The sequence below is a fragment of the Tinamus guttatus genome, unplaced genomic scaffold (assembly GCF_059628265.1).
Source record: "Tinamus guttatus ecotype Peru unplaced genomic scaffold, ASM5962826v1 Tinamus_guttatus_pri_ptg000057l, whole genome shotgun sequence".
Classification (NCBI taxonomy): Eukaryota; Metazoa; Chordata; class Aves; order Tinamiformes; family Tinamidae; genus Tinamus; species Tinamus guttatus.
Window position 1 is genome coordinate 569,817 of NW_028288591.1, and position 27,837 is coordinate 597,653.

Consider the following 27,837-nt stretch of genomic DNA (forward strand, 5'->3'; position numbering starts at 1 on the left):
GAAAAAATACTTCTGACATTTCCAAAAAACAGAAATAATAGCAAAGTATATTAATATACATTCAACATATACTGCGCGTATTGATTACTACAATACAAAGCAATGATAAAAAAGTGTGGTGCTGTGAAGGGGCCCGGGGCAGCGAGGCCCCCCGCGCGGCCGGGCCCTCCCGCCGGCGCCGCCGCTGCCCCCGCCGCACTACTTTGTGTGCGGGCAGCGAAGGGGAAGCGGCTTTGCTAACGGCAGCACTTGGAGCGCCGCCACGCGCCCCGCGCGCTTCCTCCGGGGCCGAGGCGGGCACCGGGCCCCTTTGGACGAGGCCTTGGCCGGAGCGGCGGCCCCGGCCGCGCCGCGGGCACCGGGAGAGCCGCGCGCGCTGGAGCTCTGGAGGGGAGAACACCACTTTCGCCACTGGCACGAGAGAAAACCAGTCACAAGTACAATGGCAGTAAAAGAAATAAAATACTTTGAACAGAAGGTGCAAGTCACAATTCATATAGAACAGAATCTAGTTAAAAATTTCTCTCAAACAGAAATTCCTTTTGCCTTTTATTAATAACAATAATAATAAAACAACATTTACCAAAAAAACAATTCCTACGTGATCAGGAGGAAAAGCTAAGAAAACAACAACAGAAAAAGATCTGTCTTCCCTATGGTAAGCTGGGAAAAAAGGAAAACAGGGTGCGTGTGGCCTGGCGACGGCGCCGGGCGCGTGCGGGGCAGCGACGCCTGCGCGTGGGGCGGGCGCCGGCAGAGCGGGAGCGGCGCAGACGGAGGGGGCCCCGCGCCGCTGCCGCTGCCAACGCTCCTCGCGCGGGGCCGGCCGCGGCAAAGCGGCCCCGCCGTGCCCTGGCTGCGCCGCGGGGCTCCGCCGGTGTCTGTGACAGCTGGAGGCACGGGCAGGTACGGCAGGATGAGGGAAACCGAAGGAACGCAACACGGGATGAAGTGATGATGAGGAAAGGGGCCATGGTATTCCAGTTAGTCAGAAATACTACGGCAATTTGGCGCAATGCTGCTAGATACTGTTGGTTTAAAATGGACCTTTTCGTTTCAAAGCTGTACATAAAACCTGCAACAGAGAGACAAGAGGCAGAGCCCCGTTAGGGGCAGCTCAGGAGGGCTCCTGCCCGGCCCCAGCCCTCCTGCCAGCAGAGCCCAGCTCCGCGGCCCCAGCACGGAATAGAGGAAGCGGCGCTGTCCCCGGGTGACCGCCGCGGGCGCAGACACCACGCGGGCGGCAGCTGCCAGGCGCTTCCCGCGCTCGTGCCAAGACGAGAGGCAGCTGACGGGGCAGGAGGGACGGGGAGGGCGCCGGGCACTCACCCCTCCTCGCTACACCCCGGCCTGCTCCATGCCGAAGGGCACCTCCGGGTGCTTGTAGCTCAGCAGGACGTCCGTAATGCACGTCGACGGGTAGCACGAGGCGTTGAGGTGCTGGCTGCCGTCGCCCAGGCCGGGGTGCTCCTGCCCTTCCAAGGCGTCCCCGCACTCTGCACGACGCAAGAGCAGCGTCAGCGCCGCACGCAGGGCCAGGCCCTTGCGGACCCCGTCCCCGCGGCGCAGCGCAGCCGCAGAGCGGCTCTGCAGCGGGGGTTCAGCGCGTGCAGGGGTTCAGCGCTCCCTACCCTCGCTGTCCCTGTCGCGCAGCTGCTGGCTGCCCATGAGGGACGACTGGCTGAGGACAGCGTCCGACATCCGCGCAGAGCTGAGCGCCTTGCCGGCCATGAGGCTCATTCCAGGCAAGCTGTCCAGCTGCACCTGCGGAGACAAGGGCACGCCGGGGGAAGGGGGCTCGCTCAGGAGCACCGGGCTGCTGCCCCGAGCCCCCCGCGGCCACCACCAAGGGTCGCCCCTCGCAGACGGGACCACCCAAGAGCCTTCCCGACCTTCGTGTCACTAAGGAGGACAGAGCCCCTCTGCTCCAGGGCGCGTGGGAGCCGTAGCCAAGAGCCCAGGGATACCCGGGCACGGCTCTTCCCAGAGGGAGGAACGCTGAGCGAACTGGCCGCGCCGAGCAAGGCGCCCCGCGTTCCAGGTGCCCGCACTGGGCACCCCTCCGCGGCGCGTGGCGCAGGGAAGCTCTGCGCCGCGCTGCGCTGCTCCCCGCCGCGCGCAGGCTCCTCAAACCTACGTAGGCGTCATCGCTGTTCTGGATGGTGTGGTGTCTCTGCAGGGTGCGGGGCCGCGGGTGCTCGCTGGCCGCGGGGTGCGCCGGGTAGCCCAGGCCGTTGTGGTCGGGCACCTGCATCGCTTGGCCGGGGGAGCTCCTGTCCATGCAGTTCCCCACGATGGACTCTTCAAGAGCGGACAGGAGAGAGGAGCGACAGGTTAGCGCAGAGCAGCTGCGGGGCTGCCCCGAGAGGCCGGTGCCCGCGGCCCCCCAGCCCCACGGCACGCGCTGCCAGCCGGGAGCGCTTATCTGCTGGCTCCGGCCGCGCGGTACACGAGTGCGCGGCCTGGCAAAGTCCAGCCGCGCCGCGGGCTCCCGGGGCCGAGGGTAAAGGCTACGCTGCTATCGGGCGGAACCCGGCGTCAGCGAGAACACGGTGTCTTGGCTAAAGTACTGCGCCACGGAGGAGCGAGTCACCGTCCCACGCACGTCAGCGGCCCCCGGCGCTCCCACGGCGGCGCCCGCGGCGGCAGCGCTGCAGGGGCTCCCAGGCCGATGCCGCCGCGCGCGGGGCCCTGGGCGCCGGGGAGACCCTTCCCGGCATCCCCTGCCTGCTGGGGTCCAGGGCTGGGAGGACTCCCCGGGGAGATGCAGCTGTGACGGTACCAAACATCTTCCAGCCAACCCCACGACCCGAGCAGGATTTGCAAGGCCAGCACATGGGCTCACATGGCCGTCCCTGTCGGAATGTTCCACCCTCCGCACAGATAGTGCTGCATTGCAAGAAGCGCTCTGGGAGGAACCCAGAAACACAGCTGGCCTTTCCCTTGCTTTGCACAACCGCAAGGTTAAGTTCGGTTAAATCTCAGCTTTCCTGGAAAAAGCGAGCAACAAAACACAAGGCACGCTGGAAAACAAAGCGCCGGAGAAGGGGAAGTGCCACCCCCGCAGGGCCGGCGCTGCGCTCGCAGCTGCGCGGGGCTCCGCGCGGGCCCGTCCCGCGGCCGCCCCGCTGCCAGCCGCGCTCCGGGCAGCCGGGCGCAGGGAAGCGGCTGCCCCTGGAGCTGCTCCCGCCGCGCACGGCGCTGCGGGCAGCTGAGCGGGGTGCGCGTGAGCTCTATTCCCCGCGAGCTTCTCCAGGGCTTCGCGGGGCAGCAGGGGAGCGGGGCTGCTGGGGCGTTCAGCCCGTGTGGGAGAGAACCGGCGCGGGCCACATTCCAAGTGGGTTATTAAAAGCAGGAGGGAAGTCTGGGCAGCTGCCTCTCCGGACATAGCTTACTACAGCAGCCCTCCAAAGAGCCCCTGTCAGGCGGGCTTGCACAACTCTATTTGTAAACATTTACTTGCTTTTACTCATTTACAAAGTCTTGCAGGCTAAAGTCCCCCACCCTTGTGTAACTCGTTCCCGCACCATCTTGCGCGCAGGCAGCAATGTGCCTCCCGGCTGCCTCACAGCGTGCCATTGCACCCGGAGCTCCTCCGGCCGTGCCTGCCGCACGATGCCAGCAGCGCGCGCCTCAGCAAGGGCAGCTCCGCAGCTCTCAGCCGCTGCTCAGCCCGGCGCAATTCCTCACACCCCGGGAGCAGCTCAGGAGCGCTCCGGAACGGGCCCGGCCCCGCTCGCCTGGGCGATGGCGGCCCCAGGCCGGCCTTCCCGGCCCCGTCCTCGTGCAGACAGGCTGCCGGCACGGCTGGCTCGGCTGTGCCGCGCGCGGGGCCGGGCGACGTGGTGGCACGAGGAACAGCCGCTCGCAGCCCCGCGGCAAGGGCGGCCGGACGCCTCCCCGCGCCCCCGCGGCGCCACCGTTTCCCAGCCAAGGCCCCTCTGCGCCTCCCGCCGCCCCTCCGTGCTGCTCCCCGCGCGCCGTGCCGCGCCGCGCCGTGTCCCTTACCTCTGCTGGGCACCTTGGGGCGCGCGAAGGCGGCCGCGGGCGGCGGGCGGTACGGCGGCGCCGCCAGCTCCTGCGCGCGGCCAGCGGCTCCCAGCAGAGAGTCTGCGTCCGCGGGCCCCGCCGCGCTCACGAGCAGAGGGGCTTCGTGGCAACCTTTGGTCAAAGAGTGGGAGTTCTTACTGTCTGCAAAGCTGTCCCTGGCGCCCTCGCACGCACAGTCCTCCTCCATGCTCTCCGAGTGGAACAGGGCGGGCTGGTGCGCGTAGCCGTGCGGCGGCGCCGGCACCTGCTGCAGACATTCGTGCGCCCGGATTTTGAGGAGGTGCTGGGGGCTGCTTTGGGGATGGTACGTGTCGGCGCTCGGGTAAGGCAAAGGTAACGACTGGCGCTCCGAGAGGTTCTGTCCCAAGCCGGCGCCCATGCTCCCAGCGTCCCCTTGATTCATCTGCCTGAACAGCTCTTGAAACTCTTGCTGCTGCTGCTGCAGCTGCTGGCGCCGCTTGATGAGCTGTGCAAATTCCGCATGGGGCAGCCGCATGTCCGTGTGCCCTGTGAGCGAGTGCCGGGGCGAGAGCAGTCCCTGGAGGATGTGCGGTACCTGCTGGTGGCGGCTGTAGTCGGGCGGCGTCGGGGACAGCAGCGCTTGCTGCAGGGCCGACGCCGTGTAGTGCTGCTGCTGCTGCTGCTGCTGCTGCTGCGGCTGCTGGGCGCTCGCAGGGAACGCGGGGTACGGCTCGAGCGGCGGCACCTTGAGCGCTGCCTGCGCCGCGGGGAAGCCGACCCCGGGCGCCGCGCTGTAGCTGCCGGGAGAGGCGCGGGGCTGCTCCGCGAACCCGTGGGCGTGTAAGTGCACCTGGTCGTAGTTAGCGGGGGGATACCTGCTCCCACTGAGGCTGCGGAGAACAGAGAGACGCGTGACCGGGCCGCCGCGCTGCAGCCCGGGGCAGGGCTCCTCTCGCCGCGCGGGCCCGGGGCAGCCACGGCTGCCGCGTGCCCTGTGCCCCCCGCGGCCGGGCCGGCCGCCCTTACCTGTGCGACTCGGCGCTGTCCGCGCTCAGCTGCTTGGACAGCTGCCTGTGGCTGTACGTGAGGGAGGCCACGAGGCTGGCGCGCTGCTGCATCTGCATGTGGCTGGCGCTCGGGCTCACGGCCATGCCCCGCGCGCCCGCGGGCGCCCCTGGCAGCAGGGTGCTGCCCACCATGTCGCCGGGCTCCTGCACTTGGATGGTGACCTGCTGAGGCTGCGACTGCTGCTGCAGGCCCAGGCACGCGAGCCCCATGGCGGGCGGCGGGGAGCGGTTACCGGACTGCGGGAAGAGCGCGCTGTGGGACGGCACCCCTTGGAACTGGGGCTGCGAGGCCGCACCTAGGAGCGACAGCGGCGTTGAGCGCCCGCGGCGCCGCGCGGAGCGCGCTCTGCCCGCCCGCGAGCGCGCCTGGCGCCACGAGTGCCCGGGCGTTTGTGCGGTGGCCAGCACAGCCATCCCGAGCACTCCTACTCCTCCGTGCCGCCTCAGCGCGCGCGGGTCACGGCTCGAGCCCCGTGCAGGCAGAGGGAAACCAAGCCGAGTTTACAGCAACTTGCACAAACCCAAGAATTCCAGCCCTTCCTGCCCACCCCCAGGAGCGATAAGCGGGGATCCCATGACCCGAAATGTAACAGCACATTCCAGCTGGCAGAGCCTCGCACGCTCGCGATAACCGCAGCCCCTGCTGCCACGTGGAGGATCTCGTGCATCGGGAGGGCAGCGCGGGGAAGGAGGGGAAGCCCCGGCGGCACGGGCGGCGCGGGCTCACCGTGGGGCTGCAGCGCGCCGCTGCTCCCGGGCGGCGGGCTGCCGTTGGGCTGCCGGAACAGGTGGTTGCTGGGGTGGCTGGGGGGCGGGCTGGACGGCTGGATCCGCAACCTGCGCGGGGAACAAGCACCTCTCAGAAACCCCCAGCCGCCCCTCCGTCCTTTCACAAAGCAGCCCTTGCTTAGGGCCCTAGGCTTCTGCCAACGTGGTCCTAAGGCCCATCTAAACCTCCTTAGGTCACGCAGGGAGCAAGCACACCCCAGGGGAGACCCTGGCACAAGGACACCCCCAGCCCTCCCCCGGAGGCAGAACCTTCCTTTGCCCTTTGCCTGCGAGGCCGGGGCGCGGCGAACAGGGAGCGCTCCCCACGGAAACCGGGAGAGCTCCGAGCAGCCCCGAGGCAGCTCCCAGCACATCCCTGCAGGGACGCTAACTCACGGAGGTCACATTGACAGCCTGGGCACAAGGCAGAAACTCCCAGTTATCTTATCTCGCTGATTTTTGTTGCCTTCAAAGCACATTTCTGCTCCTTTCAAAAATCCCTTGGCCAGAGTCCAGCTGAAAGGCCGGCCCAGCCAAAGGCACGTGCCCCTGGGAACTGGCCCAGCCATCCTCGCTGGCCTTGTGCTCTTCACCGAGCTTGAGGAAAAGCAAAGCCCCTTCCCGGAGCGCTGCTCCAACACCTCCTTTACCTCTGAAGCTGGTGAGTGAGCAGAGCTGGCTGGTTTTCACACGGAGCTTGCAAAGGTGGGGATGGCTGAGGCGGCCGGATACAGTCCTGAGCCGGGTAGCAGAAAAGAGAAGTATCTGTGACCAACAATGCTCAGCTAGGAAGTTTAGAATAAACAAGTTACACGGGGTGAAGCAGGACATATCCAGACTCTCCCGACATTCACTCCCTGGCTGCAGCTCTTGCTGTCGCGGCAGCCGTGCAAGCGTGCCCTGCCTCAAGCCCCGGTACCTGGATCTGCTGATGAAGAATCTGATGGTGCTGCTCTTGCTGGTACAGCATGTGCTGCTGCTGCGTCTTCTCCAGCGTGCGCTCGTCCATGTGGCCGCCGTACATCTTCTGCAGCTGCTCGCACTCCTGCAAGGAGGCCAGCACCGCGAGGTGACCTTTCGGCGCACAGCAGGCCCGCTGTGCCCAAAGGCACGGGTCTCTCAGCTGTCTGACAAGGGCAGTGAGGAAAACCTAATGCACTTAATTTGGGGAAGTCAGGTGTGTAATAACAGGGCTAAGCTCCCTTCTTACACAACAGAGCAGAACCGTCCGTGTGATGCCCCACGCCGGTACCGTTTCATTCCCTCGCAAGGAGGGCACAAAGCTCTAAGGGCAGAACCTTGAGGTGAGAAGAGCATCTCGCACCTCCCCTGGGCTGCAAGGTGGAAGTCCTCTCCTGGGGCCAGCTCAGGCCCAAGTCATCGATAAGAGCTGCCCTGGCTGCCTAGGGATAGCACACAGTATGCTCTAAAACACAGCCATAAAGGAGGTCCCTGCGCAGGGATGCTCTGGAGCAGCGTGAGCCCTCGGCGGCCGTCGCAGCCACGGGGGACGGCAGCCGCGCGGGCCGCGTGAATAAATACATACAAAGGCCCCGCACGGGCTCCTGCAACGCCTGTCTTACCTGCTGAAGCTGTTTGATGCTGCTGTTATTGCCCATCTTCTCCAGGTGGGCTTTGAAAGCCTGGATGCTGGCAGCACCGTCAGAAAAGCGGCGGACCGGGGAGAAGCGTTCCGTGGGGAGGTGCAGGGTGTTGGAGTCCTTGTAAACAGAACTGAACACACGCGCAGGCGCGTTAGCAATGCCAGGCAGACACCAACACCGCCACAGAGACTCGCTGCTTTATGCCGCCCGTGCCAAGGTCTACCTGCCCGCTCGCACAGAGGACATCTAGGACCAAAGTGCCATCCCCACTGCGAACTGGAAACAGAATTATTGAGCAGCCTTTGTGCTGCGCAGATAAATGCCTTTATAGGTTGGAGAGGATTCCCAAGCAAACCAGGTTAGCCATGAGCAATGACTTATCTACCCAAGGCACCCGTTCCTCGGATGGAAAAGGCCAGGAGAAGCTGCTCGGCACTGTCAAAGTGTACATTGGCCAAGTCACTCCCTGAGCCTCTTGGCTCACAGATGGTCTGGCTGCTCCTTACAACCCACAGAGCAAAACCACCTCTCCCAGCGCCAACGCGCTCTCCGTTTAGAGAAATCCTCCTGCCTCCGACCCTGCATTGCTGCTGCTGGATGCCAAACAGCCCCTCACCAGTCCCAGACTCTCTCCCACAAGTTGCTGTTTGGAAAGCAGAAGCTCAGAGGTTGTTCCTGCATGAGCAAAGCTGCCCTTCCCCGCACACCCAAATCAGCGTGCCGTGGCACAGGCCGAGTGAGTCAGGTTTCTCTCTCCACCCTAACGGTTTCTGGGCAAACTGCAGCCTGTGACAGCAGCCAGCAGCACGGGCTGCAGCAGCGGCCCCCGTGAGCAGCTCGCGGGGAGCACGTTCACGCAGCGCCCGCCGGCAGCAGCCCCGGCTGCTCGCGGTGCCCCCGCACAGCAGGGCCGAGCCGGGCCGGGCCGCGGCGCCTCGGCGGGCAGCTCTGCGCCGGGCCAGCCCTCCCGTCTCAGAGGGCGGCTGTGGCTGCAGCCTCGCCACGGCGGTGGCTTCGCGGGCTGCCACGAGCCGGGCTCAGCAGAGCCTCGGCCTCTGAACATGACACGCCACTCTCCTCCGAGGACAGAGCCGTCGGTGCCGGCCCATCCAGCACCCTGACCCATCTCAGCTGCTCTCTCACGGACGGGGGCAGCGGCTGGTGACACAGTTCACGCTGCAGCTCCCAACACCTGCCCAGGCACAGCAGTGCTGCCAGCTGCCCTTCCTGCGCGCTGTGCGCTGCGGGATCGGAACCAGACTGCCTCCAGCTGCAAGAAGCTGCCTTAACATCTGCTCGGTGCGGGAAGCAGTTCAAGAGGCAGGGCTGTCCGTGCGCCGCCGGGCTGCGGGTGCTTTGTGCAGCCCGTCAGCAGGGGCAGCGTCTGGGCCACGCTCGGGGAGGGTGTCCACACTCGTGCGCTGACAGCGAGCGGCCACCTCAGAGCACGGGGCAGGGACCCAGCACGCGGCAGCCTGCGCGAGAGGCAGCAGCACAGCCACGGTGCTGCAAAGCCCAGGGGCACAGAGCACCCAAACGTGTCCACGGGCTGCAGTGTGCTTCAACAGTCTGGAAAAAACACCAACTCCTGCAACGCACGAGGAACCCAGCTTACCTTTACCGCTTGAAGCCATCTTTAAAGTAGGACACAGCATTCCTGGTTATTTTTCAAGCTGTACTTTTAGGGCTATCAGGCTTTTCCCGTGACTTTAGGAATCTCTCCCCTCCTGCTCTTCCTCCCATCCCCCAGGCATCTCCCTCGGGAGTGACTTCAGGGTATAGAGGTGCTTATCTTGGCTCTTCCAGAGTTCCAGCGTGGCACTAACACTGGCTCGCTCTGCTCAGAGTTCACCTGTCTCTGCTGATTACATCAGTGCTCAGCTCAGCAGGTATCTGGCTACAATAAAAAGCGCTGTGTCAAGCCCGCCAGCGGGGCCGGCCGGGGCATTTCCCAGGAACAGCGCTGCAGCCGCGCGGGGAGCTGCTTCCTCAACAGCAAACGCTGCCGTTGCAGCCGCCGGGCGCCCGCAGCACCCAGGGCTGCGCGCCCTTCCCCAGGCTCCCTGCGGCACCGCTTTGCTGCTCGGCCAGGGCTCCCTGTCCCGCAGCGCTCCCCACGCAGCCCCGTCGAGCGCGTTTCGGCCCGGTGTGCGGCACCTGCCCCAGGCACCGGGACGCTTCCTCCCACCCCACGTCATTCCCTTTGGGGGGCAGATGAGGAAGGAAGTGGCTCTTGAGGAGCTTTGCAAGGAGACTTTGCAGTCGAAACACACAACTCTGGTGCAGTACAGTGAGGATTTGAAGCTCTGGCATAGATAACTCTTGGCGAAGTCTTTCCCCTGTATCTGAATCTAAGCCGTACTACAGTAAATCTGCTCTTTACTACAGGATTAACACCTGCAAAAACAGTAAAGAGTTTTCCTCTAAACTGAAGAGCTTGTTCCCCACCCTTGAGCGAGGGCAGCCGTGCTGGCAAGTCCCCGCAGCCCCAAAAGGGGGATGAAGGAGAAGCGGCAGCTGATCGTCGCCCCGCACCATGCTGTGGGCCCGAGCCCAGCAACGCAGCGTCCCCAGCGCAGGCAGAGCGCCTCCGCTCCGCGGGTCTGCTCGGGCGCGCTCTCCTCCTCCTCTCCCCTCCCTGCCAAGCGGGATGGCCTCCGTGCTCCGCTGCAGCCGGCATGTGAGCAGGTTTCCTGGCGCAAAGCTGCCCGAGCGGCCGGTGCCATTACTCACCGGTGCTGATCGGGTGCCAGGTGCGGAGCCCAGGCCCGGGGTCGGAAGGACTGCTGTCCTAGCTGCCTCTGCAAGTCTGGAGGGATTTCAGCTGTAGGGTTGGTCAGTGCCAGAGTGTGTCTTTTTGACCTATTTGCCAAGTATCTGCAACGAGCAGGAGCACATTTCATAAGAGACTGGTGGGAGCACTCCGAAAGCAGGGAGCGTGAGCTACCCCGCAGCACGGGCGGAGGAAGGATGCCTGCTGCGGCGCTCGGACACGGGAGATTCCCGCTGCTCCCGGCCTCGGCACGGGAGATTCCCGCTGCTCCCGGCCTCGGCACCACGGGGCTGCCGCGGGGACGCGGGGCCGGCGCAGAGCGGGCCGAGGGCGCCACCTAGTCCCGGCCGGGCCCCGCTCCCGCTGCGGGCTGCGCAGCCTCGGGAGGAGCCTCCGGAGCGGCCTCCGCGCGCGGGCGGCCCAGGGAGGCACCTGCACGGGTGCTCTGGCCATGGGTGCTACGGCCCCCGCGCAGGGACAGGCCGCGCGGATGCTACTCGGGAACCGAGGCAGCCGGTTTCCGCTCCTGGAAACCGGCAGCAGAACGGCAGCTCTGCCAGGGACAGAGGCTCCCCTGGCCAGCGAGAACCTGGAATGCTAGTGGGAATTCTCACCTTGGAGTTTTTGGGAAGGCTCTCTGCAATGCAGCTTCTAAGTTGCGGAGAAGAACAGCAATTAATAAAGTCGGGGCCTCCTCCAAAAGCTGCCTGTCTTCGCTAGCTACTGCAGCCACTTAAGCAGAATGCAGCAAGTTAACAGAACGGAGGGTACTTAGTGCTGTGCTAACTGCCAAAGTCTGGCCCATTAGCTGTGTAAGAACCATCTGATGGAGACAGAGAAAGTTTCCCAAAGAGCTTTACAGTTGTGGTTTGCTAAGATGATTTTATTTCAGGTCTCTAGGGAACAATCACATCGTGAGCTCTAACAGTGTTTCGGGTTGAAGAAAGTTTTCCAAAGCTCAGAGGAGATGTGAGTGTTCCCTGGAGCACAGCAAAGAATAGGCACTGTTTTCAAGGTCAAATTAAGCAGGGCAAAAATTGCTCAGCGGTGGCTGCATAAAGAGTGTTCAGAGCACTGTTCTGAATAGCTAAATATTTGCATCTGGCCCTTCTGTTAATACTATTTGCCCTTCTCCTTTGATGACTAGTGGCACGTTGCAACACAAGGGTGAAGCGCACGTTCACTCAGTGCGTGGGCAGGGTTTTTGCTGGGCCACCTCGTGGAAGGAGAACACGAGCTATGAAGAGAGGACCGAGGGTAGCGCTGCCGAGCGCAGCGGAGCGACCCGTGAACTCCCGCCTTGCAGGAGCGTCCAGCGTCTGGAGGGCTGACACCCCGGCACGAGCTGCACTCGTGCTCCGAGGTCTTCCCAGCTGAGCCTCACACATTCAATGCAAGAGAAGCTGCAGACTGGCAGCAGGGAGAGCCTGGCCAGGGAAGATGCCCCAGGCCTCCCTGCCAAGTCTCAGAAAGACTCATGTGATGTGCGCAGCGAGAAAGGCTGTAACCGTGCCTCCTGGCTGGGGTGTTCCAGGAGAGGGTGCGGGCCTTCAACAACCACGGGGCAGCCCCATCCCAGCGCCTTGGCACGCTGCAGACGCTGGGCGAGCACGGAGACAAGGGCCACAGCAAGGGCAGAGGCCGTGGGCTCCGCGGAAAACGCGGGACGCGTCCTGCGCAAGGCGTGACTGCACTCCAGGGAATTCTCCCCGCACAGCAGGGCCGTGTTCTGAGCTCCAGCAGGCAACGGGGTCACCAGCACAGCCTCTGCACACCCGCACCGTCCAAAACCCGCCTCTGCCCCGAGACACCCGAGTGGGAAGAGCTCACAAAGCCGAGGGAGCAGCAGCTCCCGCTGCCTTCCAAGCGCCCCTCTCCAAGCCCTTCTCCCTGAGGAGAGGCTACCTAACCCGAGGTGTTGCTCCTGAGAGCAGGGGGGAAATGCAGGCAGCTTGGGAAGTCCGAGGCAGGAAACAGGAATACTCCTACACACTGCACGGAGGGCACCAGCTGGTTAGCAGGAAAGCAACTGCGCAGAAGCTACTGAGAGACTGTTAGCAACATTGTTAGTGTTTCCAGGCCCCGAGGAAGCAGAAGGCTCCTTGACGGGCTCCCCGGGATCTGCCTGAGGCTGACAGAGAGAAGGCTCCAGCCGCGTAACTAAAAACCCTTCCCTGAGCAGGGCAGACCTTCCTGAGACCTACTGCTAAAATGAGACCGCTACGAGCCTAGAGCCCCCCGATTGCCACCACGCTCACTTTGTTGCCGGCATCAGAGTTGGGTGTTTACTGCATGTCTTGATACAAAAGCTGCGCTGACAGGCAAGGCCACGCAGGAGATCCTGCCACCTCCGCCACCCAGCAGCGAGGGGCGAATCGTGCAGCACTCCTGTTGTGGGTTAGTTTGGATTGCATGCTGGCGCACTAAGCCAGGGAAATCAGCAGCTTCAGAGCTTCGGGACAACCTAGTGCTCCAATGGCTCCCAGAGGCAAGTCCAGCTTCACGAGCACCTGCTGGTGCCAGAGGAGGGTCTGCCTACAGGAATCGCACCCACGAGAGCACACGGAATGCTGAGCCTCCACCGTCCTCAGCGCTGCCGCCTCCTGCTTGCACCGAGCTCTGGGTCCCCGCAGGGAGAGCCTCTCGGAGGCTAACGAGGGCAACACGGGAACGCGTGGACGTTACCTCTGCACGGCTTCCTGGTCCGGCTCCCCGTCGGAGCTCTCCTCATCCACAGGAGTGACGGCTGGCACAGCCTGCGGAGAGAAGCGAGGCCGTGGGCTCCCGAGGGCAGCCGAGCGCATCCCGCCCGCGCTGCGGACCCTGCCTTCCTCCCGCAGGCCCTCCCAGGGAAGGGACGTGCAGCAGCTCCGCTGCAGCAGGGGGGCCACGCGCCCGGGACACCCCTCTGCCCTTTCCCTCCCGCACAACACTGCTTCCTCCCTTGCTACCGCCGGGGAAACCCTCTGCCACACAAACACCAAGGACGAACGAATCGGTGTTACAGCCCTGAGAGACGCTCTAGCTTTCACCGCGTGATCAGCAAACAAGAGGGGAAGCGAGAGCAAGCCCGCACTCCCGATGGCGTGCCACGGCCGAGCGCTCCCGGGAGGCACCACGACGCTGCCGCCGGAGGACACGGCGCGCCGCTGGGCCAGTCGTGCCGAGCACGGGCACCTGGCGCCCGCCGCTCTGCCTCCCAGAGCACACGCTTCCGAGCACGCCTGCACCTCTCTTCCCCGCTTCCGCTACTTACTGGTGTCATCGTGACGAGCGGAGAGGGGCCTCGGGGCCGCTTGAGCAGCTGCTGCGCGTGCAGCTGGATGTTGGCGCCGCCGTCCGACGCCCTGCGCCCCAGAGGGCCCATGCCGTTCAGCAGCTGCAGCGTGGGGGGCTGCAGCAGCGACTGCTCCTGCGGGGCGCACACAGGGCGCTCAGCCACGCGGCACGAGCGAGCGCCCACGGCGAGCAGCGCCCGCGGCGAGCGGCGCCCGCGGCCCTCCGCACCTTGTACTCCAGCTGCCCCGTGGGCTGCAGGTTCTGCCGGGGCAGCACGTTGTGCATGAAGTTCACGTTGGGGGTCACCTGCAGGAAGGGAGCCTGAGGAGCGACGCGCGGGAAGCCCGGCAGCAGTTTCTGCAGATCCTCCATCACTTCCGTCCTGTGCAATCACATGCAGACAGGTGACTTAGCAAGGATGCAAAAAGAAAAACCCATGGGCTCGGTGCGCTCAACTTCCCCTCACAAAAAGGCTTCTCACTGCTCCAGAAAATGGTTGCAGAGAGCAGCCAAGCCATTCTTCAGCATTCTTTTGTCCCTCTTTTTCCCCCAAATTCCCACTGAGCAGTGTCAGGCCTTTCCATTAACGTTGGTTACCCTTCACATCACGAAGCCTGCAGCTAAGAGCCCCGTACTAACCGAGGGTCAGCCACTCCAACCGTGTGCCTTCGCATGGAGAGGTAACGCACAAGAGCTTCAGGCGACGGCTCTTCCCCTTCGTCGCTGTCCAAGTTCATCGTTCCATCCGTCTGGATGCAAAAACCATTGGAGAAGTTGGAAGACCACGCGAGGATGCCGAAGCTTCCCCGCAAGGCCCGCGAAGGAGCTGCTTGCAAGGGCCATGCAGCCAAGCGCCTCACCTCCACTATCTGATTCTCAGGGTTGATGAGCTGGACCTGCGGCACGTTGATGTTCAAGGTATTGCCTGCCTGCTCCGTCTGCTGAGCAGAGGGATCGAGAGGCAAAGTCAGTGCATCCCCCAGCCCCTTCCTCAAGGCTGCTGCGCTTGCAGCAGCGCACAAGCAGAATCCACTTGGGCACTCATAGGAACCCTGGGGCCACTCAGGATGTCTTCATTCTTAATTCTCAAAGGACCTTTGATTCTCAAGATCCTTTGAGAATTAGGAAGACAGACCCCTCCCATCTGGTTAGAGGGCCTCAGCATCTCTTCTGCTGGGTCCTGGCTGCCTTTCCAGGGCTGGAAGAACATGGCACCGGCGGGATCTACCTGGATGTTAGCTGAGGTGGGGAAGGTCATGGTCCGGGGCATGCTTGGAGACGTGGCAATGCGCAGGTTCTTGTGTCTCTTGAGACGGTCGCAGAGCAAGCTGTAAATTGCGCTGTAGTGATCGTAAGCATCTGCTCGCAAGGACTGCAAGGGAAAAGGGAACAGGCGGTTGGAGGCTCCTGCCAAGCAGCGTCGCGCGCTCCGTGCTCGGCTGCAGTCGCTCAGCACGCAGAGGTGAGGGGCGGCGCACACCGACGTTGGGTCGCTGACGGAGAGAGCCAGCCCAGGAGCTGGCGCTGGCCTTACCTGCACCGTGCGCTCCTTGTCCAGCCCCATCTCCGCCATGGCCAACAGCACGTCTTGGTTCAGCGGCTCCAGCTGCCTCTCGGTCTTCAGGTGCTGACACTCTGCGATGAGCTGCAGGAGCAGAGCCGGCCTCAGCGCGCGCGGTCCCGCCGGGCCTCGACGACTCCGAGCCCACAAGGGCCAAGGCGTCGAGCTGAGCCGCGAGCTGCCGCGAGCGCCGCGGCCGAGGGCGCGGCGGGACAAACCCTGTCAAACTCCGCGTCAGACTCGCCCAGCTTCATCCACTTGTGTTTGCAGATCTGCTCCATGGAGAGCCGCTTGCTAGGGTCCAGCACCAGCATGTGTCGGATCAGGTGCTCACACTCTGCACGGGAACACAAACGGACCGAGTAAGCCACCGCCAGGGACAAGACTGCCGCAAAGGGCAGGCAACTGCAACGGCAGCAGCTCTTGTGCTCTTCCAGAGCAACCATCTCCCTGAGAGGGGAACAAAGACAACGCATCTATAAAAAACCCTAACACTTTAAGCTCGCTTGTTCTCAGGGAGCAAGAGGGCAGGCTTTGCCCAAGCCCTCAGCAGGACGGCTCTGCCTGCAGAAAGGCTCCAGAGCAGCCCAGCTGGCAGCAGCCGAGGGCGAGCGAGCCCTGGGGCAGCGCCTGCAGCACGGGATGCAGCAGAGCTCCGGGGCATCGCGCCGAGCCGCACCGCGGCGGCCCCGCTGCAGCGCCCCGGGGAGCCAGCGCGCGCCTCGGCTCTGCGCGCCCCGCGCCGCGACCGCGACCGCGACCGCGTCGCCTCACCCACCTGTGGACATGAAGAAGGGAATGCGGAACTTGCCGCTGAGCACGCGCGCGCGCAGGTTCTGCAGCGTGCTCCCGTCGAAGGGCAGGGCGCCGCACACCAGCACGTAGAGCACCACGCCGAGGCTCTGCGGGCACAAGGGGCACCTCAGCGCGGGCACGCGCGCCCCGGCCCCGCCGCCTCCTCCCGCGAGGGTCCGCTCTGCTCGGGGCGGCTTTCCGGCCTCAGCAGGAAAAGCAGCTTGCCACTTCCAGCTAGACGGCAGCGGGTAATGACCCATTCAACAGCAACACTGAAGCCAACCTTGTTTTTTAAGGAACTGAATTAAAATGCTCGTCAGGGCTGCTAAAGTTTTAGGCATGAAGCCTTGCAGGAAGGGAAGGATGTCATACACTAGCCAGCATAAAACAGTCTGTGCATTTCTTTGAAAAACCTCTTCTCTGCATATCAGGGGCTTATCTCCAAGACAGGTATAGTTACTCGGGAAGCAAAGCCAAACTGAGGTAAAAAATAAGTAAATAAAATGCAAGAAAGTGAGGCTGGTCCCATACCCAAATGTCAACCTTTGGGCCGTCATACTCCTTTCCCTCGAAGAGCTCTGGGGCAGCGTAGGGAGGACTCCCACACCACGTCTTCAGCAGCTGGCCAGGCGTGAAGATGTTACTGAATCCAAAATCTGCAAGAACCAAGAGATAAAGAGAACTCATTAGAGGAACATACGATGAAACAACTGAGAGCTAAATAAGGGGCTCGGTCTCGTAAGGTCACGTATAACCGCGTAACACAAAACTAATTCAGACATCAGAAAAAGAGCACAAAAGGTGCAAGCAGAGGGAGAGCAAAGCTGAAAGCACCCACAAAATCGGCAGCTTTGCTCTCTCGGTACTGAGAAAAAGAGCAAGGAAGGGCTATTAAGAGCTGCACCCCCGCTTCACACGTACACTGCTGGGCAGCCCTCAGCAAGCGAAGGAACCGCGCGGCCCCAGCCTGGGGGAAGGAGAGTTTCTCCCCGTAAAGGAGCGCCCTGCCCAGCCCCTCGGAGCCCACGGGGAGGCAGACTTTCCCTATCCACAGCGAGCGACAACCAGAAGGGTCGGTTTTATGCAAAGTCCTGCTCACAGACGGCAAAACTGTCCAAAACCCACATGCACCTCATGCACTGAGGTCATGCGTGGTGCAAAGAGCACTCTGGAAAAACCAAAGGAGAAGACGGATGAAAACCCCCGAGTGCAAGAACGAACTGCACCCCAAAACAAAGTGTGCTTTAAACAAGCATCCCTCCGATCTGCGAGAGCCCCAGGCGCCAAGGAACATCTCAGAAATCTCGAAATCCCGATTCCCAGAAATCCCGTTAGCGCTTAGAGGGACAAAGCCGAACGCCTGGAAAGTCCTAGAGCAGCAATCAGCTTTTCCAGGCTCCCTTTCCAATCACTGCTGCCACTCCTGCCAAGGACAACACCAGCACCGCATGGGTGGGAGCTATCTTCCAGAGTCCATGCTGGGAGCTGAGATTGGAAGGAAAGTCATGTCCAGCTTCCTTCGGTTAAAAAGGAAAAAGTTTCCACCACTTTCAAACATTCCCGTAACTGTCAGCAGGCTGGACATCTCTAAGGAATCCAGACGTGTTCCAGCTTCTACCTAGGCGAGTTGGGAAGTTATTTTGCCAGGAAGAAATGCAACAAACATTAGGGTTTTTCCCCATCAAAAGCAGCTGGGATGAAGGCATTGCGCAGCACGGCCGTGCGCAGCGGTGCTTGTGGAGAGCTCCCGAAGCCCCTTTCCCGAGGGAATGCTGTTATCCCTGCTGTTATCCCCGCCGTTATTCCCGCACCGCACTCGTGTCCGGGCGTTTGCTGCCACCAGCTGCGGGAGCCGCACGGAAAGCGCCCCAAAGTCTCCACGTGCCCTTCCCTCCTCTGCCATCAGCTCTCCCTTGGCTTTTCTGCCCCCTCTCCAACTGAATGGGACCTGCTCCAAAGAAATCCCAGCAGCAGCACTCAAAGTGAGGTCACCTTTTAGGCTCTGCCCGGCCCCTTCTCCGGCGCTCTGGAAATCTGCAGCTGCTATACCCCCAAAATGTACCTACCTACAAAGCCTAACCCCTTTTCCTGCTTTTCTTTTGCACTCCTTGACGGGAGACATAAATCAGCCGGGTACAAGCTGCCAGCGTGAGCTCTGGGCAGGTGGCCACCCCGAAACCCGAAGCTTCCTTTAGCTGCACCGCGCTTCCTCCCCTCTGAATAGCTGGAAGCAGCCCGTGCCTGCATCCAGGAGCTCCTGAGAGCAGCTGCCTTCCTCCCCTCCGCTCCTCTTAGCTCACCTGCTATCTTGATGTTCAGGTTAGCATCCAAAAGGAGGTTTTCTGCCTTCAGATCTCTATGAACTATGTTCCGACAGTGACAAAAGTTGACAGCAGCCACTATTTGCTTGAACTTTCTCCGAGCTTCCTTCTCCGCCATGCGTCCGTGGGCTACCAAGTGATCTGTAAAGGACACAGGGAAGAACAAGGTGGTTACAGGTTGTAATCGGACGCGAAGGAGGCCGTCCCACACGCCTGAACACACGTGTGCGGGCAGTTTCAGCCTTCGGCCGGCCGCTCCACAGAGCCTGCCTCCCGCGAGCTCCGCACAGGCCCCTGTTCTCACGGGTGCTCAGGACACGGCACTTCCGAGGCCTTCCCATCGGGTGGCTGTATTTCTCCCGGCTACCCATTAATTAAAATACCTGGGACATAATTGGTCTGCAGTAAACACCATTTACCTCAATGCAGCAAAGCGGGGCTGCTGGCTTCTGACTGAGCAGCAACCTGCTGTCTAGCCTGCGCTGCTGACGTCGTGCAAGAGCAAAGCTCCCTTTCCGACACTGCCGAGGACGCTCGATTCCCCAGCGGATTCCGAGCGCGAACCCCGGCCGGGGCTGGGCAGGGGAGCCAGGGGCAGCTGCAGCGCGGCTGGGACTGCGCTCGGGGGGAAAGGGCGCGCAGGACGGAGGGAGCTGCGCTCTGAACACCGGCCCGCCCGCGGGACGGGGCTGCCCGGCGCGCACGGCGCCGCGCGAGCGAGCGGAGCAGCTGCCGTCACCGCCGGTGGCTGCGCAGGAGTCGCCTCTCGGCGGCCGTGCGGCTGCTCCGGGACGGCCGCGGCACGGCACGCAGCGAGGAGCTGCATTCCTGCAGGACGCGCAGCACGGGCAGCGCTGCAATGCAAACAGCCACGTAGACTATGTTCTGTTTGAGCAGCAAGAGCCAACGCTGCAGAGCCGGAGCAAAGAGCAGCCTGTGTCTAAGAGGAGGCATCGGCTAGGCCCCAGCGCGACGCCAGGAGCGCAGGCGCATGCAGAGCGCGCGGAGGGACGCAATCACCAGCTAGCAGCACGCGCAGAGCGAGGCCTCCCTGCGCACCGAGGCACCACCCGGGGAACGGCGCTCGCAACCTGCTTCCCGCGGCAGCGACCGGCAGGCCTGCGCTTCCACGCGTGCACCACGCTGCTTCCGTGAGCAACAGAGCTCAGGTCGGCCTTGTACGTGAGCTTGTACAGGGCTGCACTGAACAAACCAGGCGCTGACCCTGCCACGCTCCATGGGGAGAGCAGGACGGGGAAGGGACGGGTGCTTTGCTGCAGCTACCCGCACAGCAGCGAGCTCCCACAACTGCGCTAGCTGCTGCCAGCACAGCGAAGCGCCTGCCTTGCCGTCACAACCTGCTACACAACACGATGAATTTCACAAGGCTCCAGGCTTGTCAAGCACCCAGCACTGTCATTCCTTTCTGAGCGCGGCTGGAAAGCCCGGCTGGGAGGACTCAGTCTGTCGCCGCTCTCCGAAGCCCATTGCCTCTTGCTTCCTTCCAGCGCAGCGTTCTCAGAGAGGGCGGCAGCGGAGCGGGACACCGAGCGCCGAGGCCTCCGGCACGGCTCCCGCCTGTGCCACCGGCGCTCCTGCCGCTGGGGCCGCCCGCGGTGCCCGCTGCCTGCCCGGCACTTGGGCACCCGTCCCGGAGCCGCAGGGCAAGCTGGGCTGGAAGGAGGGCCGTGCCGGGACAGCGCGGCCGTGGGCTGAGGAGCCACGGGGCGTCTGCGCCCGCAACGCCGTCCGCACGGCGGGTCACCCGCTTGCGCCTCCTATGCAGGTGAAACCCTGCGATCCTCAGGAAACGCGTGGCAGTCCCGGGATAAAGATCAAGGCAGGACCGGCTTTTGTATCCGCTCCAAACCAAACGTCTGCCTTTCCCCTAGGACAATCCAAACGCAGCAGCTCTCGCTCCGAGAGCTGACATCTCCTTCCTGTACCTGACAGCTTCAAACGCGAGGCCTCGTGAGCCCCGAAGCAGCCGAGTTGATCCTCTCACTCCCCAAAGATGCTGGTGTTTGCCCAGACCGGACCGTTTTCCCTGGCACCTGGAGCACTGCTGCTGGGCAGGGAGAGCAAAGGCAGCTCGTGCTTGGGCACTGCAGTCGTGGGAGCAGTCCTGTGTGACATCTGCCCCGTTTACCTGCCACCCAACGGATGCGCGCACAAACATCTTCCAGAAACCAGGCGCAAAGAACACCAGGGAAAGACAAAGTTCATCAAGGGTCAGTGCCGCGGAGCAGCTTCTACTCGAAAACCAGCATTTTGCATTTGCACGGGCCTTTCTTTAAGCGTATTAGCCTTAATTCGGGGCTCGTCTTGCATGTGCCAGAGCTTCATGTTCCATTGCAGCGCAGCGCTCTCCCAGCAGGGTCTGGAGCACGGCACGGTGACACGAAAGGGAACCCTGTGCCACGATTCACAGCACAAAGAGGAGAGCGCGGCGTGTCCCTGCCGGGCCCTGGGCACCTGCCCTCGCAGCGGGGCCGTGACACCGGCCAGGGGGCCACGGGAGCCAGCTCGCTCCGCGCAGCGCTCTCCGCAGCGGAGCTGCCAGCGGCTCTGCCCGCTGTGCCGCGCACACAGCGCCTGCTCCCCGAAGGACGGGCACCAAGCTCGGGCACGACCCACCAGCTTGCAAACGGCTGCAGCTAATACACGCTCCAGGAACGCCAAATACAAAAATGTCACCAAATAGGTGGCTTTGAGACTACAATATCCTAGAGCAGCAGGCCAGCCTGTTTCTGTAAGAGCCACTAACAGATGCCAACACTTACCTGGAGTCAACAGGCTGTATACAACTTGCTGGGAACTCAAGTATTTGCACCACATTAACGTGCAACTGGATGACTACCTCTACAATATTGAACCCCCAAGTCAGAATAAAGGAAGAGCTGCACCAGTTGTCAGTGAAACCCGAAGAAGAAACAGAGGTTGCAAAAGCTGGTTTGCCATCAAGTTGCTATCATTTATTTCTTTACCCCTTTTGGCAATGGAAAGTCCTCGGGCTGAAGGGCATCTCTGCTGAAAGAGGAGAGCAGGGCAGCTCTTTGCAGCTTGCTGCGCTACCCAGGCACGTTATCTGACTGAGGAATGCAATAAGTACACTTACCAAATATCTCCCCTCCGCTGGCGTACTCAGTCACGAGATAAATCATCCTCTCCGTCTCCATCACCTGCGCACAAGGAGGGAGAAGCGGCAGCTGAGGAGCGCGCCGCGTGCCCGCGGGAAGGGCGCACGCGGCCCGGAGCGCTGCCCGCGGCCGCCTTGGCGACGGCCACCGGCACCTGCGGGCCGGTGGGGCTCGCTGCAGGGAAAGGCTGTGCATTCCCAGCTCCCCGTTTGAGAGTGCTCTGTTAAACTCCCGGGTGCAGTGTTTTTTACTTTAAATCAGATGACTAGACAAATCTGGAGAATAAAACGCTACTGAGAGCACCCCTGGGCAGTGAGATGAAACCTGCTCCAGAACGAGTGCTCTTTTCCATGAATGCGATGTCCATTCCATTAGTGTAATCTGCTCACTTCGATATCAGAAACTTTAGACTCAATGAAATAGCTTGAGGAAGCTCCTTGCCAAAAAGAAATATAGAGAAAATAACCAAGGCAGCACTAGGGAATCACTTGGCAAAGAAGGGTTGCCCAAATGCCTACAAAATGCCGTAATCCTCCGGTGCCCGCCTCGGGCCTCTCGGAGCCGGCTGCTTCAGGGCTTGTTTTTCTTGGGCAGGGAGTTTTCCAGCAAGGCGGCCGCTCGCTAAGCGGCGCGGGGCCGTCCCCGTCCCGGCCGCGCGCTGTCCCCGCCGGTCCCGCCGGAGCCGCGCAGCACGTGGGCCAGGAGCGAGCGCGTCCGGAGAGGGGACACGCAGCGGCCCGGCCCCGCCGCCCGCTCTAAGGGTATTTCCCGCGGGAGAAGGCGCAGGGCCGATCCTGCACGGCAGCGCAGTCCCACCCGCCGCGAAGCTACTGTGCGTGGGGGCGCGAGAGCCGCTGCACGGGGCTCCTACCTGATACAGCCTGATGATGTGCGGGTGGCAGAGCATCTTCATGATCTGAACTTCCCTAAAAATCTTCTTGAGGTTCTCCTCATCCAGCTGGGTTTTGTCAATGATCTTTATAGCAACCTGGCAGAAAGGAGAGACAGGCCAGGTGACACAGCCGTGCTGCCCCGGAGCGGCCGCCCCCGGCGCACGGGCCACGCTCAGCGGTGCCCGCGGGCACGGGGCCGCTCCGAGCCGGGACGCCAGCCCGCTCGCAGCAGTGCAGCCCCACCGCGGCCTGCAAAGGCCCCGAGGCGCCTCCTTCCCTCCGCAGGGGCGGGCGCAGCGGCACGGATGCGTCCCGGCTCCCCGCAGCGGGACATTCCCGGTGCTCTCCCTGCTGCAGGGAGCGTGCAGGGAAATTCCCACTTCCACCATCGCACGTGTTTGAGGAAGCTCTGAATTTCCTGCAACCGGAGCGCAAGGCTCCAGCGCGCACGAGGAGGAGCCGCGGCGGCTCTCGGGAGCTGCAGCAGATGCACCTAGGCCATTCCGCGGCCAAACGGGCGGCTTCTGGAGGTGCCACAAACGCCTTGGCAGCCACGGAGGGCAGGAAGCCAGGGAGCAGAACGCACAGCGAGCACTTGCGTGGCTCAGGAAGGAAGGAAGTTATCACCGTGTCTGCATCCCCCTCGCAAGCAGCGCAGCCGCCGGTGCCTCGCACGACGGGAGGGAATCGCCGAGGGAATTTGCGGCGTTAATGCCCTGCCCGTGCGGGACACGGCGTGCACAGGGCAAGGGGACAGCACCACTGTCCACACACACGTCACCTCTGTCACTGCAGAGCGCTAATTGCAGCTGCTGCCTCTCTTTGCCCTCGTAAATCCGGTTCTGGGGAATAACAGAGCAGCCAATACACGAGCGTGGGCATCGCCAAGCAGAGCCGCTGCAAGCGCTCGCTGCGCACAATCATGTTCTGCAAAGATTTAATTTCTGGGGAATGTTGAAATACTGAAGAGTAAACAGTGAGTCAGAGGCACGCACTAAATGCAGGTAAATGCAGCAGGGCACGTGGAAGCAAAGCCGCAGCCTGGAATTCACTCAATGCCTCTCCTTGTCAGCGGGGCGCTCGGGGCCCTGCGCAGGACAAAGTCTCTTTTATACTTGCAGGAACTGCAAGAAAACAAAACCCGGGCAAATTAAGGCAAGCTCCGGGCCGGTGCGGGGGTCCCGGCTGCGTTTTGGTGCGGGATGCAGCCGCTCGCGGCAGCACCGGTGCGGCCCGCGGTCACGGAGCGCGCGGGTGACGAGTCGCCGCAAGCACACGCGGGGTGTCCTGGCGCGTACGCGCGGCGCACGCAGGACTGCGTGCTGCTCCTCGCCCGCGCACACCCGCGCGCAGGAACGCGGCGGCTCCGCTGCCCCCCGTGAGGCCGGCGGCACCGGGACGGCGCGGCCGTCGCCACGTCCTGCCCGCATCCCGCCCCGAACGCGGCCGCGCGCCTGCGGGAAAGGGAGGAGAAATGGGGCGGTTGGGAGAACCCTGGCCGCTGCCGCCAGTCGAGTCGGGCCTGCTTTTGTTCTTCGGGCGGTATCCCAAAGCTCAGCCCATTCCCCGGCTCAAGCGCCCCAGCGCTGTGACTCCGCTGATTTGCTGCGCGCACCCTGGGGAAGCATTCCCAGATCGCCTGTTCCCGAAGGGCAGGATCACGGCAGGCGGGAAGCGGATCCGAGCGAGCGAAGCAGCAATCCCGGGCCCGGCACGGCCCGGAGCGCTCCTCCCGCAGCGCCCCGCGTGCCGGGCACGAGCGCACACGGCGGGGCCACCGCAGCGCCCGAGTGCGGCCCGCGCGCCAGCTCGCCGCGGCAGCCTGGCACCGCGGCCCCACGGGGACGGGGCGAACACGGCGAGCCCGCACGAACGCGGCGGCAGCTCCGCGTCACGCGCACCGCGCACACGGCGCACACGTGGGCCTTGCTTTGCCTTCCCGGCACTGAGCGCACGACGGTGACCGCTCGGCGAGGACGAGGGCCCACCGCGATGCTGCTCCCCGCAGGAGCCCAGGACCCCGCGAGCCTCGTGGGGGACGCAGCAGCGAGCACATCCCTGCGGCGCACGGGTGCGACGCCAGGCCGGTGCGTGCCCTGCGCCCCGGTCCCCCTCCTGCTATGGCGCGGCCCGGCGGCGTGGCACGACCCCCGCGGTTCATTAACAGCCGAGCAGCGCCCCGAGCCTCCCGGGAGCTGTTCCGCACGCCGCGCGGGCGGGCCTGGGCTCGCTCCGTGCCGCGGCACCCCGGCCGCTCCGGCAGCAGCCGCCCGCGCCGCTCCCTGCCCCACTCGCAGCACCGCGGTTAAAAGGCAGCACGAGCTTCCCCGCCACCTCGCTGCCCCTTCCCAGCACCTGGCTCTGTGCAAGCCCCGGAGAGCCCCCAGAGCCGGCGGGAGGGCAGAGGGAGCAGCCCGGGCACAGCCAGCACCGTCCTCCTGCCCGTCGGAGCTGGGGTGCCGTGCCCCGGGTACCCGGGGCGTTCAGGTGTCGGTGCCGGGCGGCCCCACGGCACCGCGGGGGCCGGCTCCTCCCGCGCAGGGAGCTCCCTCGCGGCGGCACCGCCGTCGTGTTCCCGCCTGCCCGGCCTCTTTGATGATAGCGATCGCGCTCCTCCTCCGCAGCCGCCGACGGCGGATGCCCCCGCGCGCACGGACACGGCCTCGGCGAGGAGGGCTCCAAGGGCCCCGCGCCGACTCCTCCAGGTCTGGGCAGCCCGGGCCGAGGAGGAGACGGGTGCGGAGCGGAGCTGCCGTGCGGAGAGCAACGCGTGCGGGCGCTGGGCGGCCGCCCCGGGCCTGGCGCTCCAGCGCACGCCGGCTGCCGCGCGCCGCACTGGGCCACCCCGCGGGAAAACACAGCGAGCGAGACCCGGGGAAAGGCTGTCTCGGAGCACAAGCGGTGCCTCGCGATAGCCTTGCACGAGCAGCGCCTCGGAGGGCGGAAACGCAGCGCCCGGCCCCTTTGCACGCGCAGCAGCCCGTTCCCCCGGGACGCGCAGCGCGCTGCGGAGCCGTGCCGCTGGGAGGAGGCTGCCGTGGTCCGTGGCACCAGCTGGAGCTGGAAGCAGCTCCCGTGGCAGGCGGCACGCGCGCCATGTGCTCCAGCTCGGAGCACACAGATGCACGTTCTCCCCGCGCGCCCTCAGGAAGGCCGCGGTGCCGGCGCGCGCCTCCCGTGTCCCCGAGCGCGAGGCCGGAGAGGGCAGCGAGGGCACACGATGGCGGCGCCTGCTCCCCAGGGAGCTCCCTGCGCGGAGCTGCCGCTGCTGCTGCGCAGGAGCGGGGCGGCCGCGCTCGCCTCCGGGCCGTGCCGCGGCCGTGGCAGCCGTGCAGCCTGGCGGCTCCTTGGGGCCGGGGGCACCAGCGGCTGCAGAGCGTTGCTGCGGGTAGAACCGCAGCACGGGCACCCGCGCAGCGCCCTGCTGCCCGCCACAGGGACCCCAGCGGGTACACACGTGAGACCAGGCCAGGGCGCCCAGGCAGGCACGGGGCAGCGCGCACCAGAGGGCCCTTCGCACGGAGAAGGGCAGGGGAAGGGCCCGGCGCCCTGCGAAGCCCCGGGGCACACGTGGGTCCCTGCGGCAGCTCCCGCAGCAGCACAGCGGGCTGCACGGTGCGGCTCGTGCCAACAGGCACCGCAGGTGCCGCGGCGTGCGGCCCGGCTAGCACCTTGTGCCCGTGGTGAGCATCAAGGAGCCAGCCTGGCGCTGCAGCGTGCACAGCGTGACCACGTGCCGAGAGCGGCCAAGAGCCCAGTGCCTCTGCAGGCCAGGACGGGCAGCACGTGCGGGCTGCGGGTATGCAGCAAGGGCACACGCATGGCCAGCGCGGGGACAAGCGCCCCAGCGCCTGCGCACAGCGAGATGTCCGCAGCGGCACTCGCTGTCCCCTTCCCGGCCAGGGCCTCCCGCCCGCGCACAGACGGGCTGCTGCACGGGAGCTGCGCCGCCTGCACCGCGGCCGCGCCGGGCACCGTGCCGCAGCACTGCATGCACGGGAGCTGCGTGGCCACCCCCGTGGCTGCACTGGCACCCCACGGCCGCAGCTCTGCATGCCCCGCGCTCACGCTGCTCACCGCAGTGACCCCACAGGCAGGGGTGCTGCTCCAGCGGGCACACGTGCCCCAAGGACCCGGGGGAAGCGGCGAGAGCAGGGAGCCCCCTCCGCTCTCCACAGGGACCCACGGCAGGGGTAGCACAACGCAGACAGCGGCATGGCAGCGTGCCAGCTGCAGCTTCTGCAACACGGCACGGGCACCGCCGCTAGCAAGGGGCACACGGCAGTGCCAAGGAAGCAGCGCGCGCCCTCGGTCCGCGCACGGGTCATCTCCCGCGCACAGCAAGGGCCCGCGCTAGCGCTGGCACCAAGGCCCTGCCCCGGCGCACGGGCGCGGGGTTCCGCCGCAGAGCTTGCGCAGGGCTCTGCCCAGGGCTGCAGAGGTGGCAGTGGCACGAGCGCAGCCCTGCTCCCTGTGCAGGGAGCGCTGGGACGGCGGCTCGCGGCTCTCACAGCGCCGCGGCCACCTCCAGCCACTGCCGGCCACGGGCAGGCTCCACACGGAGCCTCCTGCACAGGAGCAAGGCAGCACTGACGAGGAGGAGCCAGGAGACACCGTAAGGAACAGGGAACGCCAATGCAGCTAATCCTGCAAGAGGTTCGGCAACGCTCCTCCTGGTCCCTCTGCAGGAGCCCTGCTCAGCCGAACGTCAGCGCGCGGCTCTGGGGCCCGCACTCGACCTCGGCACCGAGCGGCAGCGCGGGCAGCGCCGGTGCACGCAGTGCCGGTGCACGCAGCGCCGCTCCTCTCCTGCGCCCGCTGCTTGCGGACACCCCGAGTCCCGCTTGCGTGCGCGGCCGCCCCTTCGGAAACGTGTCCCGGTGCAGACGCACAAGGCCAACGTCGGGACGGCCTCTGCCTGGGCGCTGTGCAAGGCCCAGGGCCGCCGTGGGGCTGCTCGGCCCGGCACGCAGAACCGGCAGCAGCGCCCGCTCCGGCCGCTCCAGGGCCCGGGAAGAGCCGGGAAAGCCGAGCCCTGCTGCGGGCTGCCCGCAGAGGCCTCTCCCGGGCCAGGAGCGGCCCCCTTACGGGCAGCGGGGCGAGCGCGGGGAGCGGGCACGGAGGCAGCCGCGGGCCGGGGCGCTGCGGAGCGCCGGGCCGGGCCGAGCCGGGCCGGGCCGGGCAGCGCCGCCCGCCGGGCCCGCGCCGCGGAGCGGCCCCGCGAGGCCGCGCGGCCCCGTTCGCGCCGCCCGGGCCCGGGGCCGCCGCACGCCGCGCTCCGCCGCGCGGCCCGGCCCGGCCCGGCGCCTCGCGGGGCGGCTCCGGCGCGGGGCGGGCGGCGCGGGCGCGGCGGCCAGGCCGCGCGCTCACCTTGGCGCGGGTCACGAGGTGCGTGGCCAGCTTGACCACGGCGAAGTTGCCCTTGCCGATGGTGCGCTCCACCTCGTAGTAGCCGATGCGCGCGGGCCCGGGCGGGCGCGGCGGCGGCGGCGCCGGGGGCAGCCGCGGGGCCGGGGGGGGCCCCCCCGCGCCGCCCGCCGCTGCAGCCGCCGCCATCTTGGAGCGAGGAGCGCTCCCCCCCCCCGCGCGGCGCTGCGGCACCGCGTGAGCTCACCCGCGGGGGGG

The 27,837-nt window shown here is 64.9% G+C and overlaps 2 protein-coding genes across 2 annotated transcripts in view; one reads left to right on the forward strand and one right to left on the reverse strand.

Moving 5' to 3' along the window:
• Nucleotides 1-27,837, forward strand: part of PAFAH1B2 (platelet activating factor acetylhydrolase 1b catalytic subunit 2) — a 58,492-nt gene that overhangs the window by 28,459 nt on the left and 2,196 nt on the right. The gene's annotated exons all lie outside the window — the stretch shown is intronic.
• On the reverse strand, nucleotides 1,017-27,768 carry SIK3 (SIK family kinase 3). The gene is made up of 25 exons (XM_088540249.1): nucleotides 27,583-27,768; nucleotides 22,191-22,307; nucleotides 21,298-21,361; nucleotides 18,159-18,320; nucleotides 16,390-16,514; nucleotides 15,842-15,965; nucleotides 15,282-15,400; nucleotides 15,037-15,147; nucleotides 14,731-14,874; nucleotides 14,363-14,443; nucleotides 14,142-14,251; nucleotides 13,731-13,884; nucleotides 13,480-13,635; nucleotides 12,909-12,979; nucleotides 10,184-10,327; nucleotides 7,430-7,580; nucleotides 6,766-6,891; nucleotides 6,497-6,582; nucleotides 5,806-5,915; nucleotides 5,038-5,374; nucleotides 4,009-4,901; nucleotides 2,138-2,301; nucleotides 1,632-1,764; nucleotides 1,330-1,496; nucleotides 1,017-1,075 (listed from the first exon to the last, which is right to left on the reverse strand). Exons 1-24 carry the CDS (start codon nucleotides 27,766-27,768, stop codon nucleotides 1,339-1,341), a joined length of 4,026 nt encoding a protein of 1,341 aa, XP_088396375.1. The 3' UTR covers nucleotides 1,017-1,075; nucleotides 1,330-1,338.